The sequence below is a fragment of the Heterodontus francisci genome, chromosome 1 (genome assembly GCF_036365525.1).
Source record: "Heterodontus francisci isolate sHetFra1 chromosome 1, sHetFra1.hap1, whole genome shotgun sequence".
NCBI classification, from domain to species: Eukaryota; Metazoa; Chordata; class Chondrichthyes; order Heterodontiformes; family Heterodontidae; genus Heterodontus; species Heterodontus francisci.
In genome coordinates this window covers 168,989,303-169,009,290 of record NC_090371.1, presented here as the reverse complement: position 1 = coordinate 169,009,290, position 19,988 = coordinate 168,989,303, and the positions used below count along the sequence as shown (strand labels likewise).

Below are 19,988 nucleotides of genomic sequence, written 5' to 3'. Positions count from 1 at the left end.
AAATGGGTAACATGCTATGTGACTTGTAAAACCTAAGGACAAAGTTGAAAGAGAGCTAGCCTCGTACCAGACTTCACACTCAACATGGCTGATCAGTACAAAGCAGTACTAAACAAAACCAACCGAATGTCAAACTACTTGGCCAAAACAGTAGACTGCAAGTCAGAGGGCACATTGAGTGCTATGTTCAGTTTTGGTTACTACAACATAGGAGACATTCAAGTGTTGGAGACAGTTCAGAGAGGTCCACATGTCCGCGTCCAAGTTTTAGGAGTAACATGGGCTTTTCCATCTTGTAAACAAAAATTTACTTTAAAGTGGTTTATAAAAATAGTTCAGGGTAAATCCAGAGAATTGTTTTAAACTAAGATAAGGGGCTACTAATTCAAGTTGGTAGAAGGAAAATTTAGGACATATATCAGGAAGTTCTTCAACTTTCCTAAATTACAACAGTCACTGTCTCAAAGTGCTTTTGAAGTGTATCCTGTGGTCATGAAAGGCACTATGTAAATGTAAGTCATTCTTTCAAATAGCAGAAAGACTCCCAGAATGGTGGGGATCATTGCCCTGAAATCATTTAAAGAAATATTTGGACACTATAATGGAAGTACTGTAGAGCCTTTCTGTATGAATAAATAATTAATAAATTAAGATGACTGTCCTTTCTTATCTGTATCCTGTGAATTCATGACCTGGTCTGGGAGCAGGTGACAGGAGCCAACAGCCAATGCAAAAAGCCAACTTTAGAAATTTCACGTGAAACTGAAGAACTGGTACTATGAACATTCAGTGAGATGAAAAATCAGAGTTGTGTTCTGCTTCCATCCTGGGCTTCCTTAATCTCAAGCAGTGTCAATTTGCAGTATAAAATTTTTACAGCCAGATGAGGAGGGGGGTCACAGGTTCCCCTCTTGCCCTTCCTCTTCTTTGATCGCAACAGGGTTTATTCCTTTTTAAACTGTGGTTGTGCATACCACCTCAATTAGTGTTTTACCATTTACCTTTAATGTGATAATGAAAGAACTAATCAGACAGATTTTCTTGAGTTTAAACAAGAGGTGAGTTTATTACACAATCTAAAACCGAACTAGAAAAATAATAAATTTATGCTACACATTCCCATGAGACTGACGCACGTGCATGCATACACGCATGCACACAAATAGATTACAGAGGGAAAAGTAGACTTTGTGGTTGGATTAGAGATGGGAATAAATGGAAATTAAATACAGTTTGTGAAGCTGGATGATTCAGTGGTCTTCCAGATGAAGTTGTATTCTTGAAGTCCTTGGCTGGTCAAAGTGCACTTTGTGGCTGGCTGGCTTGATTCAAGGCTTTCTTGGAGGCAGACTTGTAGCTGGCTCTCTTCCCGTGGTCTCAGTAGTAATCTGTAGGTTTGGAGGGTCCGCAGTCGCAGACAGGGTTCAAACTTGTGTTATCTGGAGAGAGAGAAAGGCACACAGCCTTCCTGTTGCTGCACAGTCTGAGTTACTGCCTGTCTGTCTTTGGTCAAGGAAACCTTTTGGCTTTCACAGAGATGAACAGACGGTCATATGATGTTGTCCATGTATTCACTGGAACCTTCAATGTCAATATTTTCACTTGGAGGGGGGTTTGCTCTTTCAAAGTCAAGATGTTAGGATTGCCTTGAACACCATGCTAATAAAGCAATCTTAGGTAATTCAATCACTTCGAGCAAACCATTGTTCTGGGTTCATACTGCCCAGATCTCTGTCTTCGGGCAGGTCTTTGGAATGTGAAGAGGTGTTTCAGATGCAAATTGCACTGGCCATCTCGGTTGCCAGTTTTTTTTTTAAAGTTAACTGCAGGATTTTTTCCATTAAAAGTTTAATGTAAGTTTCCAACCGGTGAATTAATAATCCCTCATTTTGCATATTGTGTTTTCTTGACAAAAAGCAAGATGTTGTAATAAAGAAACTGTCACTGTTGTAATGTAGCAAACATAGCAGCCAATTTGTGTACAGCATGGTTCCACAAACAACAATGTAACAATGATGATGTAATCTTTTTAGGTGTTAAATGAGGGATAAATATTGGCCAGGACCAACATACCCTCTTAATTCTTTTTGTCGTCGTGGCCAATTCTTTTAAAGTATGTGGGCTCTTTAAATTTTTTTGCACAACTGCGCATGCATGGTAACATAAAGGGGCCAACTTGTGCAGGTATTTTTGGGTTGCTGCGTGGCCGTGCAGCTTAGAGGGAATATTCGCCGGGACACTTCACATGTTGAAATAGATCTGGAATTAATGTTACTTTCCCTCCAAACGTTTCTCCATGTTGACAGCTCCGAAGAATTAATACATTATCATAAGTATCTTGCACACATTCTTTCCAAACTGTAGATATTACACAATTCAGTGGGTCTTTGAATTACATTGTCATCAATAATCTTGATCTTTTTTAAAGCTGGATCAGATGTAGTTGCTACTAATGTCTAACTTTCATCAGCTAAATCTTTGGTAGGAATTGGCCATTTGTAGGTATAAGGATGGGTAGTGATTTATTTGGTGTTAACTTTCTAAGCTAAAGATTACGAAGAATTGAAATCTGTACAAGTATGAGGACAAAAATAATGCTGAGCTGAGTGATACGAACATATGAATTAGGAGCAGGAATGGGCCACTCCGCCCCTTGAGCCTGCTCCACTATTCAATAAGATCATGGCTGATCTGATTGTAACCTCAACTCCACATTCCCGCCTACCACCTATAATGTTTCATCCTTGCTTATCAAGAATCTATCTACCTCTGCCTTAAAAATATTCAAAGACTCTGCTTCCACCGCCTTTTGAGGAAGAGAGTTCCAAAGACTCACGACCCTCTGAGAGGAAAGATTTCTCCTCATCTCTGTCTTAAATGGGCGACCCCTTATTTTTAAACAGTGACCCCTAGTTCTAGATTCTCCCACAAGCGGAAACATCCTTTCCACATCCACCCTGTCAAGACCCCTCAGAATCTCATTAGTTTCAAGTACAGTGCATCCACTGGTTCCCCTTTATCCACACACATGTTACTTCTTCAAAGAACTCCAATAAATTGGTTAAATATGATTTCCCTTCCACAAAACCATGTTGACTCTGCCTGATTACCGTGATTTTTTTTCCTAAGTGCTCTGCTATAACTTCCTTACTAACGGCTTCTCACATTTTCCCTATGGCAGATGTTAAGCTAACTGGCCTGTAGTTTCCTGCTTTCTGTCTCCCTTTTTGAATAAAGGAGTTACATTGGCTATTTTCCAATCTAATGGAACCTTCCCCAAATCTAGGGAATTTTGGAAAATCAAAACCAAAGCCTCAACTATCTCACTAGCCACTTCTTTTAGGACCCTAGGATGAAGACCATCAGGACCCGGGACTTGTCAGCTTGCAGCTCCAACAATTTGCTCAATACCACTTCCCTGTTGATTGTAATTTTGAGTTCCTCCCTCCCTTCCATTTCCTGATTTAAAGCTATTTCTGGGATGTTACTTGTATCCTCTGTGGTGAAGACAGATGCAAAATACCTGTTCAGTTCATCTGCCATCTCCCTATTTTCTCATTAATTCCCCAGACCCACTTTCTATAGGACCGACGCTCGCTTCGTTAATTGTTTTTGTGTTAAAGTAAATGAGATGACAGTATTTGCCTGAGACTGTTTGCTCTGATTTGGGTGAGTTGTCTTTCATTTACTCAGCCACTGTGCCAGGTAAGGCCTAAAATTTCCTTTTTTTCTCATTATTGGGATGTGGGCATTGATGGCAAGGCTGACATTTGTTGTCCATCTCTAGTTGCCTCTGAGAAGGTGGTGGTGGGCAGATTTCTTGAACTGCTGCAGTCTGTGTGATGCAGGTGCTTCCATAATACTATTAGATCAGTAGTTCCAGGATTTTGGCCTAGTAATGATGAAGGAACGGTGATATATTTCCCAGTCAGAATGACTTGGGAGGAAGTGAATGTTTAGGATCATGTGGGCTGTTTTGTTCTGCATGTTGTTGAACTTCTCGAGTGGTGTTGTAGCTGCACACATTCAGGTAAATGCAGAATATTCCATCACATTCATGTGTTGTGCCTCGGAGAGGCTTTGGATGGTCAGGAGGTAAGTCACTACAGAATACCCAGCTCCTGATCTGCTCTAGTAGCCACAGCATTGATGTAGCTACTCCAGTTGAGTTTCTGGTCAATGGTGTTGTCCAGGTCTTGCTGCATGTGGGTATGGACTGCTTAATTATCTGAGGAATTGTGAATAGAATTGAACACTGCAGTCATCAGGGAGCAGCCCCACTTCCTGATCTTATGATGGAGGAAAGGTTATTGGTGAAGCAGCAGACAGCTGGCTGCTGCCCTGAGTAACTTCTGCAGCAATCATAGAAATTTACAGCATGGAAGGAGGCCATTTGGCCCATTGTGCCCCTGCCAGCCGACGAGGAGCAATCCAGCCTAATCCCATTTTCCAGATCTTGGGTTGTAGCTTTGTAGTTTTTGACACTTCATATCCAAATACTTATTAACTGTTAGGGTTTCTGTCTCTAACACCCTTTCAAGCAGTGAGTTCCAGATCCCCACCACCCTCTGGGTGAAAACTTTTCCCTCCAATCCCCTCTAAACCTCCTCTTTGTTCTTTGTACTTTTTACACTAAATCTCTGCCCCCTGGTTATGGAATCCTCAACCAAAGGGAATAGGACCTTCCGATCCACTTTATCTAGAGCCCTCATAATTTTATACACTTCAATTAGATCTCCCCACAGCCTGCTCTGCTCCAAAGAAAACAGGCCTAGCCTCTCCAATCTTTCCTCATAACTAAAATTCTGCAGTCCAGACAACATCCTCACAAATCTCTTCTCTAATGCAATCACATCTTTCCTATAGTGCGGTGACCAGAACTGCATGCAGTACTCCAGCTATGACCAATCTAGTGTTTTATACAGTTCCAGCATAATCTCCCAGCTCTTATATTCTATGTCTCATATAATAAAGGGAAGTATCCCGTATGCTATCTTAACCACCTTATCTCCCTGTCCAACCACCTTCAGGGATCTGCAGACATGCACTCCAAGGTCCCTCTGATCCACCACACTTCTCAGAATCCTACCACTTACTGTGTACTCCCTTGCCTTGTTGGTCTTCCCCAAATGCATTACCTCACTTCTCTGGTTTGAACTCCATTTGTCACTGTTCCACCCACCTGACTAGTCCATTGATATCTTCCTGCAGTCTACAGCTTTCTTCTTCATTCACATGGCCAATTTTGTATCATCTGCAAACTTCTTAATCATACCCTGACATTCAAGTCCAAATCATTGATATATACCACAAAAAGCAAGGAACCTAAGACCGAGCACTGCGGAACCCCACTGGAAACAGCTTTCCAGTCACAAAAACACCCATTCACCATTACACTTTGCTTTCTTCCTTTGAGACAATTTTGGATCCAACTTACCACTTTGCCTTGGATCCCGTTGGATTTACTTTTGTGACCAGTCTGCCATGTGGGACCTGATCAAAAGCCTTGCTAAAATCCATATAAACTATCAAATGCACTACCCTAACCTCAATCATGTTAATCAGATATGACCTTCCCTTAACAAATCTGTGCTGATTCTTTGATTGATCTGTGTCTTTCTAAATGAAGATTTATCCTGTGCCTCAGAATTTTTTCCAATAATTTTCCCTCTATCAACGTTCGGCTGACTGGCCTGTAATTACTCAGACCTTTTTAAACAATGGTAAATTTGTTAGCTGTCCTCCAGTCTTCTGGCACCACACCTGTATCCAGAGAGGATTGGAAAATGATGGTCACAACCTCCACTCTTTCTTCGCTCACTTCCCTTAACAGCCTTGTTGGGTCTGGGGATTTATCCACTTTCAAAGATGTTAACCCCCTTAATACTTCCTCTTACTATGTTAATTCCATCTAATATTTCACACTCCTCATTACAATGTCTCTATTGTCCCTCTCTGTTGTGAAAACAGATGCAAAGTACTCATTAAGAACCATACCCAAGTCCTCTGCCTCCACTCACTGGTTACCCTTATGGTGCCTAATAGGCCCTACTCTTTCTTTAGTTATCCTCTTGCCCTTTAAGTATTTATAAAAACAATTTTGGGCTTTCCTTGATTTTACTTGCCAATATTTTTTCATGCCCTCTCTTTGCTTTCCTCATTTCTTTTTTAATTTCACCCCTACACTTTTTATACTCCTCTAGGTATTCTGCAATATTGAGCCCTCGGTATCTGTCATAAGCTTCCCTTTTTTTCTTTATGTACTCCTATAAACCCCTTGACATCCAGGGGTCTCTGGATTTGTTAGTCCCACTCTTTTTCTTTAAGGGAACATTGCTCTAAATCCTCCTCCTTGAAAGCCTCCCACTGATCTGACACTGATTTACCTTCAAGTAGCTGTTTCCAGTCCACTTTAGCTAAATCACATCTCAAGCTTAATAAAATTAGCTTTTCTGCAATTGAGATCTTTTATTGCTGGTCTATCTTTTTCCTTTTCCATAATGACCCTAAATATAACTGAATTATGATCACTTCCACCAAAGTACTCCACAACTGATACCCCTTCCGTCTGCCCAGCTTTATTCCCTAAAACTAAGACCAGAACTGTCCCTTCTGGGCTTGCTATGTACTGACTAAAAAAAGTCCCCCAAATGCATTTTAAGAATTCTGCTCCCTCTGTGCCTTTCACACTAATTCTATCCCAATTCATATTAGGGTAGTTGAAATCCCGCACTGTTACTTCTGAGATTTGCCTACATATTTGCTCTTCTATCTCCCTCTGACTGTGGGTCTACAGTCCACTCCCAGTCGTGTGATTCCCCCTTTTTTGTTCTTTATTTGACGATCGTTCTGCCATACCATCCATCTTCATAGCTATAATTGTTTCTTTAATCAATATCGCGAAACCCCTCCTTTTTTATCCCCCTCTCTATCTCATCTGAAAACCCCATAACGGGAATGTTGAGCTGCTATTCCTGCTCTTCTTTTAGCCATGTCTCTCTAGCTATAACATCATACTCCCACATGACAATCTGTGCTCTCAGCTAATCTGTCTTATTCCCTAGACTTCTTGCAGTGAAGTTTATACCATTTAGCACCGCCAAACTCCGTTCTTGTCTATTTCCTAGCCTTTGTTTCCTCTGCCTTCCAAACCTGTTTACTAATTTTCTGTCTTCCATTTCCAACTTTTCTTCTCCATTCTAAATCTACTCTCAGGTTCCCATCCCCCTGCCAAGCTAGTTTAAACCCTCCCCAATAGCACTCACAAAACCACTTGTGGGGATAATGGTCCTGGTCCTGTGGAGGTGCAACCCGTCCAGATTGTATAGGTCCCACCTCCCCCAGAAGTGGTTCTAAAGCCTATGCACCATCTCTCCAGCCAAGTATTCATCAGCTCTATCTTCCTATTTCTATTCTCAATAGCATGTGGCACCAGGAGTAATGCGGAGATTACTATGAGGTTCTGCTTTTCAATCCCTCTTCTAGCTCTCTAAACTCTGCCTTCAGGACCTAATCCCTCTTTCTGCCTATATCATTGGTGCCAATATGAATCACGACCTCTGGCTGTTCACACTTATCCCTCAGAATGTCCTGCAGCTGCTCAGTAACATCCTTGACCCTGGTATGAGGGAGGTAACATACTAACATTGAGTCATGTCTGTGGCCGCAGAAGCGCCTGTCTATTCCCCTCACTATTGAATCTCCTACTACTATTGCTCTTGCATTCCTTCCCCCACTGTGTAGCTGAGCCACCTAGGGTGCTGTGGACTTAGCTCTGCCTGCACTCCCCAGAGGGGCAATCATTTTCCCCAGTTTTAAGAACTGCAATATCCTGGGGCTGAGATGAATGGCCTCCAACAACTACAACCATCTTCCTATGTGCTCGGTATGACTGCAGCCAGTGGAGAGTTTTCTCCTGATCTCCACTGAATTAGTTTTAACTAGGGCTGTTTATTGCCAAATTCAGTTGAAAGCTGCCTTGATGTCAAGGGCAGGTCACCTCACCTCACCTCTGAAATTTAGGTCTTGTGTCCATGTTTGGACCAAGTCTGCCATTTGGTCTGGAGCCGAGTGGCCCTGGTAGAACCCAAACTGAGCATTGGTAAGCAGGAACAAAAACAAGAAATGCTGGATTCACTCAGCAGGTCTGGCAGCATCTGTGGAAAGAGAAGCAGAGTTAACGTTTCGGGTCAGTGACCCTTCTTCGGAACCCAATTTTTGCTTTTATATTGGTAAGCAGGATATTGGTGAGTAAATGTTGCTTGATAGCACTGTTGACAACTCCTTCCAGCACTTTGCTGATGATTGGGAGTAGGCTGATAGGATGGTAATTGGATTCCTCCCACACACTGCACTGGATGCAGATGTGTTTCAGGCAGATTATATAATTTCAAGGTATTAATTTCACATCACATGCTAACAGAAACATTGCTTATTTTAAAACCTAAACATTCACTTCAGGGTTTGGGTCAACTTTCCGATATGTTATACATTCAGTATATTTGATACTGTAAACATAAGGGAAATGAAACAGATGCCCAACAAAGTTCATTTCATTACAAGAGCCTGCAATGCACATTTAATACAGCTTTTACTAATATAATATCAACTCTGCATGAATGTCAGAAGATCATATCCTTGCAGAGTGATCTTGTGCCCCTCATGTTTGATATGGATTTCAGAGGTTAGGAATTCTGACTTGTGCCTGCCCATTGTCTACAAGGCACAATTCAGGAGTGTGATGGAATACTCTCCACTTGTCTGGATGGGTGCAGCTCCAACAACACTCAAGAAGCTTAACACTTTCCAGGACAAAGCAGCCCACTTGATTGGCACCCCATCCACTACCTTCAACATTCACTTCCTTCACCACCAATGCACAGTGGCAGCAGTGTGTACCATCTACAAGATGCGCTGCAGCAACTCACCAAGGCTCCTTCAATAGCATTTTCCAAACCTGCGACCTCTACCACCGAGAAGGAAAAGGGCAGCAGATGCATGGGAACACCACCACCTGCAAGTTCCCCTCCAAGCCCCACATCATCCTAACTTGGAACTATATTGCCGTTCCTTCCCTGTCACTGGGTCAAAATCCTGGAACTTCCTTCCTAAAAGCATTGTTGGTGTACCTACACCGCAAGGACTGCAGCGATTCATGAAGCCACCACCTTCTCATGGGCAATAAATGCTGGCCTAGCCAGTGAAGCCCACATCCCGCGAACAAATTTTAAAAAATGTATGCGTTTTTTATTTAGCTTGATGACTGCTGTTTATAGAGAATTGTTTATCAAACCAACAAAGAAAAAAGAACTAAAATGACCCAGTTTTGCTTAAAGAGCGGTGCAAATTGATTTCAGCTTATTTTAGGGCTTGAAATAGGCATTACGCTTGGAGCAGAAGCAAAAGGCTGGCGGTCCAATGCTCACCTGAAACTGGGTCATATAACCCAACGGACCTCATTGGTAAGTTCACATTTGAAATATTCAGTATAGTTTTGGATACCCTTAGCTTAAAGAACCTTGATCTGGATGATGATACCAGCAAACTACAATGACCAGAGTTGGGGAGTAAAAATTTATTCTGGCGAGTACCTACCCCTTTATCTGACAGAGGCAGCATTCCCTTCTTACATCTGCTCACCCCAATGCTGACCTCTGAAAGGGTGATGAACTAGCGGGATCATGTTACCCATCTGAAATCCTCCCAGTTTAACCTCCTTTGCTCTGAACAGAAGGTAATCTACATGATATAGGTGTATTTGTGTTCTAATCGTGGAAGTGGGACAAGCAATACTGGTTGCTGCAGAAATAAGCTGCTGCAAAATAGAACCCTTTTAAAATGATTCTTTAATCTTTGGATGAAATGCCCCCCATCCTCCCCCATTCACCAATGAAACAGCAAATTCCTGGACACTTGTCTGGGGAAGACCATAAATGGTACAGGTTCCTGCTTCCCTAATGGAAATACCTTAACCCCAAAATTTGGGTCAGGGTCAAGGCCAGGGCAGCTGGAGGTCCTCCAAGTATTTTGGCCCCCTATTTTAAAAGAGCATTGATGCATCGGAGAGTGTTTAGAGAAGAGCAACAGGGTGATTCACCACTTCGCATACTAAATTATGAAGAAAAACTCAAAACTGAACTTGTTTTCATTCAAAAAAAGTGTGGTAGCGACACATTCCACGTCAAATTGTGTTGAAAGGAGTAAATAATACAAATGGAACAGACTGTTATATGTTATGCTTAAACCGAGCACACACACCTAGAGGCTATGAGAACAAAATAGGCAGGTTTTAATCAGGAATAGACACTCAGAGTTTTTCCCCCACAAAGAATATGATTCGATCAAAACATTGGGATGGAAAAGAAAATGGGGCAGCGTGTAGGACGGGCTACTGCATCGCCATTGCCCATGGTGCTACTGCCCAAGACCTATAGATTACAAGGAAAAATATGCATGCACAGAATGAAATATTCCCTGAAACACTAATTGTTTTGTGATGGAAAATATCATCTGTAGCTGGTTGCATGATGTGGATTGTAGGATCTTAGATTGATATCCTACATTTCTGTTCAATTACCTTAGTATAGCTTAGTGTGACATTTCACAGATTTTTACTTTGGAACGTTAATGTAGGGTCATTCACATTTATCAGGGGATTAAATCATTAGGGGAGAGTTTATGACAGTGCTAGTTGTACGTGGTCTTCTAGAAGGCTTAATAGGTCAAATTGGATCTTTCACATGACACACCTTCTGATTTCTCCCACTTTAGAACGGCATTCTCAAGTCTTAAGCTAAAATGTATTTGATGTGGAGGTGCAAGTCTGTCTGGTGATTTTGAAATGCATGAGTCATCATTGCAGCATAGCTAGTAATTTTTCAATGTTACCATTTTTCTTTGTAGTTGGCTTATTTTTGTGGAGTTCCTTTGATTGCAGATTTGCTTTGTAGCTCTTGCTTCTGGTGTGATGTTGATCTGGTTATCTATATTCATTTTGTCGCAAAAATTTTGACCATGTAACTTGTCATTCAATTTGATTATTTTGCTTCTTACTTTTATGGACAGTTGCTGGTGTTGGTGGATGCACAATGACATAGCTACGTACTACATGTGGGATTACCCTGTAATCTACTGTAAATTATTTTCTAATCAAAGTCCACCAATAACATCTCTAAGAAGAGGTATACCTGTGTGTGAATCTAGCTAATTGTCCACTGTGATTCGAAAACATAACTCATAGCAGCAAGAACCCCTTGAACAAATGGTGAACAGATTATACATAAAAACAGGAAATGCTGGAAATACTCAGCAGATCAGACATCATCTGTGGAGAGAGAAACACAGTTAAGTTTTCAGGTTGATAACCTTTCATGACAAAAGAAATGAAGAGATTGCCTTAGAATACCCTGTGCAATATACAGTGCAATCTTAATTATTTGTCGCAATGGAAGGGGGCACTGATCAATAATAGTAATTGTCCGAAATTTCAGAGTCCCCAAATTTTGGTCTAACACAACCAGTACAGCAAATCCTTGATGCAGAAACACAAACAAGAGAAATAACAAATTGAATGTAATCTTTCTTGGACTTATGAGGTTGATTTACATCAAATAGGACTGGTGTTCATGGGCGTTGCAATGAGGCAACATCGAACACAAAACTTTGTCCCACGAAAATTCTGATGGATAATCAGAGAGGCAGAAAATTGGAATGCGGACAATGGAGGTCCCACTGGCTATAAATTATCATAGAGTCATAAAGTTATATAGCACAGAAACAGGCCCTTTGGCCCATCGTGTCCATGCTGGCCATCAAGCACCTATCTATTCTAATCCCATTTTCCAGTCTGTAGCCTTGTATGCTATTGCGTCTCAAGTGCTCATCTAAATACTTCTTAAATGTTAAGGGTTCCTCCTCTACCACCCCTTCAGGCAGTGTGTTCCAGATTCCAACCGCCCTCTGGGTGAAAAGTTTTTTCCTCAAATCCCCTCTAAATCTCCTGCTCCTTAACTTAAATCTATGCCCCCTGGTTATTGACACCTCTGCAAAGGGCAAAAGTTATCAGCTTGTGTTAGCTTACCATTTTGTAACACTTGTTTTCTACACAGCTATATCTTGGTAAACTCATAACCCCACAAAGGTATGCTTAATAGAATTTCTATAAGTTGCAAAAAATATGGCTGATTTGAAAACTGTTATATCACATAATAGTGTGTTTAATAATGACTAGTTACTCACTGTCAAAAATAAAAATGAGATCTCTTGCTGTAATTATCCCTCTGTTTTTCTCCAACTCTGTAATTCTTTGTGATGAATTTTGTTTGTTCACTGCTTTTTGTCTCTTTGTATGAATTTACCACATTTTCTCTCACTATTGATTCTTCACCTATCTATGGGGTAGAATTTCCACAGGTCTTTTCCTGATCACCACCGTCATTTTGCAGAAATCCTGGAACAAACAGCAGGAAATAGTCCAATATTATTGCAAATTCTATTCTTCAATTAGATATCCATTTATCTGTGGTCAATATGATGCACACATATATGAGAAAAAGAGCTATCAGAGGAAATCTTCCCACTATGTTCATCATGTCACTACGCATACCAAACAGATCAAATCTCTTCCCTTCGTTTGGAAAACCTGAATTGTAATAGAATCCTCCTTGTGAAAATTGGAACCATCAGAGCCCAACTGCAAGGCAGCTGAATTATCATTAATAGAAAGACTGTTATATGCCCAGGAATGAATCGTCATCAACTGCGTAAAATAATTGAAGTCCACCACACTGTCAGGCTCAGTAATGTTTCCAATCCACTATCCATAAAGTCATCAGCAAATGTTGCCTAAATAAATTATGTAACAGACCAAAAGAATGTTAAATCTCTTGAAGGATTTTGGACTTCTAAAGAAAAATAAAGGATGGTCTAGAAACCTGCATGGCTCAAAGAGCAGAATTTAGTTAAAACTATTAATGAAGGATAGAACACAGAACTGGTACTGTATAGAAGGCATGCTGGGTAGACTGACCAAGTTTGAAAGGTATTATTATTGCTTCACACTGTTCAAGGATAATTGAGACCAGAGGCAGTCCGCAAGGTGTGGGACACACTTTATGGACTGTTTGCTAGAGTTCTGCACCCTAACTTTGATTTGGTTGCTGTGTTCTGGCTGTTACCTCTTTTATATTAATAATGATTTACAGGTGTTCTTGCCAATTAATGAGATCGTAAGAGCTCCCTTCTTAACGGGGCACAACCAATAAATTGTTACTAAAAAAAAAAGGAAACTTAACAACTTAAATTGAAATTCGGTTCTGGTGGTGACAAAGCGCCCAAGTCGCCCCAGTGAACATGATCATGGAAAGCCTCAAGCGTACTGGCAGACACTCTGCTCAATCTCCAAGGAAACCCCAGCGTGAATTTAACTATGGAAGAGAGGCAGGCAGTCGGGCTGAATAACCCATTCAGGAGTAGCGATGTCTTGCTTCAATTGTATAGAACCTTGGTTTAGACTGCACCTGGAGTACTGTGTGCAGTTTTGGTCCCCTTACTTTAGGAAGGATATTATTGCCATAGAGGGAGTGCAATGAAGATTCACCAGACTCGTTCTCAGGATGGCGGGACCGTCCTATGAAGAGGGATTGGGGAAATTGGGCCTGTAATCTCTAGAATTATGTAGAATGACAGCTGATCTAATTGAAACCTACAAAATACTTAAAGGTATAGACAGGGGAGATGCAGCTAAGATGTTTCCCTTGGTTGGGGAGTCTGGAACCAGGGCGCACACTTTCAAAATAAGGGGGAAGTCACTTAGGACAGAGATGAAGAAAAATGTCTTTACTCAGAGGGTTGTGAATCTTTGGAATTCTCAGAGGGCTGTGGAAGCTCAGTCATTGAGTATGTTTAAAGCAGAGTCATTGACAGATTTCTAAATACCAATGACATAAGGGGATATGGGGATAGCATGGGAAAATGGCATTGAAGTGGATGATCAGCCATGATCATATTGAATGGTGGGGCAGGCACAATGGGCTGAATGGCCTACTCCTGCTCCTATGTTCCCAACACCCTGACTGCACGCTGTCTGGACCATTTGATGGCCATCCTTGGCCAGAACTGGTGTGTTTGCTTTCGTGTTGGAACCTGGCTGTGGTCTAGTTGCTGTGGTACTGGACCCTGGCTGTGGTTTGGTTGCACTGATACTGGCCCTGGCTATGGTCTGGTTTCTGTGATGCTGGACCCTGGCTATGGTCTGGATGCTTTGATGCTGAATCCTGCTATGATCTGATTACTATGGTGCTGGACCCTGGTCAGGGTATCATGGCTGATATCCACTTCAATGCCATTTTCCCACGCTGGTTGCTTTGATGCTGAACCCTGCTGTGGTGCTGGGTGTTGGGTTATGGTCTGGTTGCTGTGGTGCTGGATCCTGGCTATGGTCTGGTTGCTATGATGCTGGATCCTGGCTATGGTCTGGTTGCTATGATGCTGGAGACTGGCAATGGTCTGGTTGCTATGGTGTTGGGTGATGGTCTGGTTGCTACAGTGCTGGAGACTGGTGATGGTCTGGTTGCTATGGTGATGGAGTGGTTGCTATGGTGCTCGTGGGTTGATGGTCTGGCTGCTGTGGTGCTAGAGGCTGGCTATGATCTGGTTGCTATGATGCTGGGCATTGTGTGATGGTTTAGTTGCTATGGTGCTGGGTGTTGGGTGCTGGTCTGGTTACTATGGTGATGGTCTTGTTGCTGTGGTGCTGGGTGACGGTCTTGTTGCTGTGGCGCTGGGTGCTGGTCTGGTTGCTATGGTGCTGGTCTTGTTGCTATGGTGCTGGTCTTGTTGCTGTGGTGCTGGGTGATGGTCTTGTTGCTGTGGCGCTGGGTGATGGTCTGGTTGCTATGGCACTGGGTGTTGGTGATCTGGTTGCTATGGTGCTGGTCTGGTTGCAATGGTGATGGTCTTGTTGCTGTGGCACTGGGTGTTGGTGATCTGGTTGCAATGGTGATGGTCTTGTTGCTGTGGTGCTGGGTGATGGTCTTGTTGCTGTGGCGCTGGGTGCTGGTCTGGTTGCTATGGTGCTGGTCTTGTTGCTGTGGTGCTGGGTGATGGTCTTGTTGCTGTGGCGCTGGGTGCTGGTCTGGTTGCTATGGTGCTGGTCTTGTTGCTGTGGTGCTGGGTGATGGTCTTGCTGTGGCGCTGGGTGCTGGTCTGGTTGCTATGGCACTGGGTGTTGGTGATCTGGTTGCTATGGTGCTGGTCTGGTTGCTATGGCACTGGGTGTTGGTGATCTGGTTGCTATGGTGCTGGTCTGGTTGCAATGGTGATGGTCTGGTTACTATGGTGCTGGAGAATGGCTATGGTCTGGTTGCTATGGTGCTGGGTGATGGTCTGGTTGCTATGGTGATGTGTCATGGTCTGGTTGCTATGGTGCTGGATGTTGGGCAATGGCTGGTTGCTATGGTACTGGTCTGGTTGCTATCAGGGGTGTTGGGTGATGGTCTGGGTCCTATGTGCTGATTGTTGGATGATGGTTTGGTTGCTATGGTGATGGTTTTATTGCTATGGTGTTGGGTGATGGTCTGGTTGCTATGGTGCTGGGTGTTCATAGAATCGTAGTAAGTTTATGGCACAGAAAGAGGCCACTTGGCCCATCGTGTCTGCGCTGGCTGAAAAACGAGTGACCCAGCCTAATCCCACCTCCCAGCATTTGGCCCGTAGCCTTGCAGGTTACAGCACTTGAGGTGCATATCCAGACAATTTTTAAATGAATTGAAGATTTCTGCCTCAACTATCCTTTTGGGCAGTGAGTTCCAGATGCCCACCACCCTCTGGGTGAAAATAATTTTCTCATCTCCCCTCTAATCTTTCTACCAATCACTTTCAATCTATGCCCCCTCATCACTGACCTCTCCGCTAAGGTAAATAGGCCCTTCATATCCACTCTATTCTGGCCCCTCACAATTTTGTACATTTCAATCAGATCTCCCCTCAGCCTTCTCTGTTCTAAGAGGAACAATCCCAGCCTATCCAGTCTTTCCTCATAGCTGCATTTTTCCAGTACCATCAACATCCTCGCAAATCTCCCCTGTAGACTCTCTAGTGCAATTACATCCTTTCTGCAATCAGGTGACCAGAACTGCACAGAGTACTCAAGTTGTGACCTAACCAATGAGTTATACAGTTCCAGCATAACCTCCCTGCTCTTATATTCTAAACCTCGATTAATAAAGGAAAGCATTCCATATGCCTTCTTAACCACCTTATCGACCTGTCCTGCTACCTTCAGGGATCTGTAGACATTCACTCCAAGGTGCCTCACTTCCTCTACACCTCTCAGTATTCTCCCATTAATTGTGTATTCCTTTGCCTTGTTTGACCTCCCCAAATGCATGACCTCTCATTTCTCCGGGTTGAATTCTATTTGCCAGTTTTCTGCCCACCTGACCAATCCCTCGATATCTTCCTGCAACCTAAGCTATCCTCCTCGCTGACAAGCTCACGGCCAATCTTTGTGTCATCTGCAAACATCTTGATCAACCTACATTTACGTCCAAATCATTAATATATTCCACAAAAAGCAGGGAACCGAGCACTGAGCCCTGCGGAATGCCACTGGAAACAGCCGTCCTGTTGCAAAAACACCCGTCAACAATTACCCTTTGTTTCCTGCCACTGAACAAATTTTGTATCCATCTTGCTACATTTCCCTGGATCCCATGGGCTTTTTTTTAAACCAATCTGCCATATGGGACCTTTTCAAAATCCTTGCTAAAATCCATGTAGACCACGTCAACTGCACTACCCTCACCTATCTTCTTTGTTACTTCTTCAAAAAATTCTATCAAGTTAGTCAGACACGATCTTCTCTTAACAAATCCACGCTGGCTATCCTTCATTAATTTAAAAGCAAAATACTGCGGATGCTGGAAATCTGAAATAAAAGCAAGCAACGATGGAAATAGTCTGGCAGCATCTGTGATAGAAGCAGAGTTAATATTTCACAGAATCACAGAATAATACAGTGCAGAAGAGGCCCTTCGGTCCATCGAGTCTGCACCAATGCATTAAAACACCTGACCTGTCTACCTAATCCCATTTGCCAGCACTTGGCCCATAGCCTTGAATGTTATGACGTGCCAAGTGCTCATCCAGGTACTTTTTAAAGGATGTGAGGCAACCTGCCTCTACCACCCTCCCAGGCAGAGCATTCCAGACCGTCACCACCCTCTGGGTAAAAAAGTTCTTCCTCAAATCCCCCTTAAACCTCCCGCCCCTCACCTTAAACTTGTGACCCCTCAACTAAGGGGAACAGCTGTTCCCTGTCCATGCCCCTCATAATCTTGTACACCTCGATCAGGTCACCCCTCAGTCTTCTCTACTCCAGCGAAAACAACCCAAGCCTATCCAACCTCTCTTCATATCTTAAATGTTCCATCCCAGGCAACATCCTGGTGAATCGCCTCTGCACCCCCTCCAATGCAATCACATCCTTCCTATAATGTGGTGACCAGAATTGCACACAGTACTCCAGCTGTGGCCTTACCAAAGTACTGTACAACTCCAACATGACCTCCCTGCTTTTGTAATCGATGCCTCAATTGATAAAGGCAAGTTACCTTGTATCCCATGAGCATTTGCTTTCTTGATGAGTCTCCCATGTGGGACCTTGTCAAAGGCTTTGCTGAAATCCATGTAAACTACATCAACTGCACTACCCTCATCTACACACCTGGTCACATGCTCAAAAAATTCAATCAATTTGTTAGGCATAACCTACCTCTGACAAATATATGCTGACTATTCCTAATCAAATTTTGCCTCTCCAAGTGGTGATAGATTCTCTCCTTCAGAATTTTCTCCAATAGTTTCCCTACCACTGACGTGGGACTCACCGGTCTGTAGTTCCCTGGCTCATCTCCACAACCTTTCTTAAATAGTGGGACCACATTAGCTGTTCTCCAGTCCACTGGCACCTCCCCTGTGGCCACAGAGGAATTAAAAATTAGGGTCAGAGCCCCTGCAATCTCCACCCTCGCCTCCCACAGTATCTTGGGACACAAATCGTCAGGACCTGGAGATTTGTCCACTTTTAAGCCTGCCAGAACCTCCAATACCTTGTCACTCCCTATGACAATTTGATCAAGAACCTCACAGTCTCTCTCTCTCTAGGTTCCATATCTACAACCTCTTTCTCTTGGGTGACGACAGATGTGAAGTATTCGTTCAACACCCTACCTTGATTAACCTTTATCTTTGATTAATTGTCGGGTGTTGATCTGGTTGCTATGGTACTGGGTGATGGTCTTGCTGCAGTCAGTCCCTACAGGACGAGCCGCTCTGAAGCCCTTGCTGTGATTGGCTGCTGCTGCCGCCGGCTGCCCTGCTGGAGAGGGCTGCACACTTGGTACATGATGCCTGTGCTGCTGCTTGTACTGTAACCTCCCCTCCCAGCTTTGTGTGTCTGCCCACTGAACAGCATTGGTATTTGTAAAGCAGTCAGCCAGCGAACACGTCTGCTGCCCGCATTTACACAGCCGGTGATACTGAAAGCTGGTGAATATGGAGAATCAGGACAGGATCGATGGAGAGGTGAAGGAGCCGAATGGAGGAGTCCCTAGCTCGGCTGCGAACAACAGGCAGCGGAAAGCCGAGCCTGAACGAGAAATCGTCTGGAGAAACGTCGTCCTGATGATCCTGCTGCACCTGGGCGCCGTGTACTCGCTGTACCTCCTCCCGCAAGCTCAGCCGCTGACATGGCTCTGGGGTAAGTGAGTGGCGATGTGGCCGCAGTCACTGCGCACCTGCCTCCTTGCAGCCTGTCCCAAACACAGAGCAGCGGGGCCAGCAACCCCCCCCCGCCCCCCGTCTTTACCCAATAATTCGCTTCGCAACAGAATTTATTACAAAAAAAAAGCAACCGGTCCGGAATGAATTTAGCGTCTGCCCCTGTGAGCGGGGAAACGCGACCTTTGCATTGAAGGGCAGGTTGTGTTATTGCCGGGCAGGCACGGCCGCTGCCTGGCTCTTCAGTGTTTCACATGAAGTCCTCTGTGCCGGCGGGTACTCGGCACGGAATGGTCTGAATTAATAAAGCAGCATTAATATTCGCAATAAATGAATCTTAGTGCGTATCGCTGCGGGTTGTGGAGCACAGGTTAGTTTTAATCAGACGGTTCAGCGCAGACTGTGAAGAGTCTGTAATGTTGGGAGAAATTCCAGTCACAGAATGACGCATCATGTTTGATTCCCACACTGTAGGTGTCAGTGTCTGGACAGGGAATAAGGACACATTAGTCAGAGTCATAGACTGATACAGCAGTGAAACAGGCCCTTCGGCCCACCGAGTCCTTAGTTATGGGGTCGTGTGAATAATTAAAGGCGGTCACTCAGTTATGTGTTTACTTGCATCCCCTAGGAAAAAGTGGATACTGAATATTTGTGATGCCCTTTGAACAAGAAGTTGCATTTATGTAGCACGTGACCAAACGAAATTTGATACCTGCCACATCAGGAGCTATTAGCACTGGCCGAAGAGGTAGTTTATATGAAACGTTTTAAAGGAGGCGAGAGAGGCAGGGAATGAATTCCGCAGCCAGACTATTCGTTTCAGACTCCGAATACAGCAGCCACCTGAAAAATTCTATATTTTTTCTGAGCGAATCAAATTAGAGATGATGATTTAAAGGGGATTTTTAATTAAATTTCTGTTGAGTCCAAATTTTTGTTATAATCTCCCCAGGGAATCACAGTGTGGTTAAATTATTTAGACATACTTCAAGCAGAAAGGGTTTGGGATCATCTTGGATTTCTTTTATTTAGCTGTTTTGACATTTTTGGAAAGTAAACTCTGGAGTAATCAATAATTCAGTCTGGACTCATCTACCAATTATGATCAAGAAGATCTATGTATTAACAGATGATCATATCCTATCTTGAATGAGAATATATATATTATGTATATTTTGTTTATGATGTGGTTATTATATATGACC

The 19,988-nt window shown here is 43.2% G+C and overlaps 1 protein-coding gene across 1 annotated transcript in view; it reads left to right on the top strand.

Annotated features, from left to right (window-relative positions):
* The first annotated feature begins 18,412 nt into the window (after positions 1-18,412).
* LOC137373347 (stearoyl-CoA desaturase 5-like) overlaps positions 18,413-19,988 on the top strand; it is an 85,017-nt gene continuing 83,441 nt past the window's right edge. Inside the window, exon 1 of the mRNA XM_068038172.1 lies at positions 18,413-18,760. Coding sequence (XP_067894273.1) covers positions 18,556-18,760 — 205 coding nt within the window. The 5' untranslated portion in view covers positions 18,413-18,555. The remainder of the gene's footprint in view (positions 18,761-19,988) is intronic.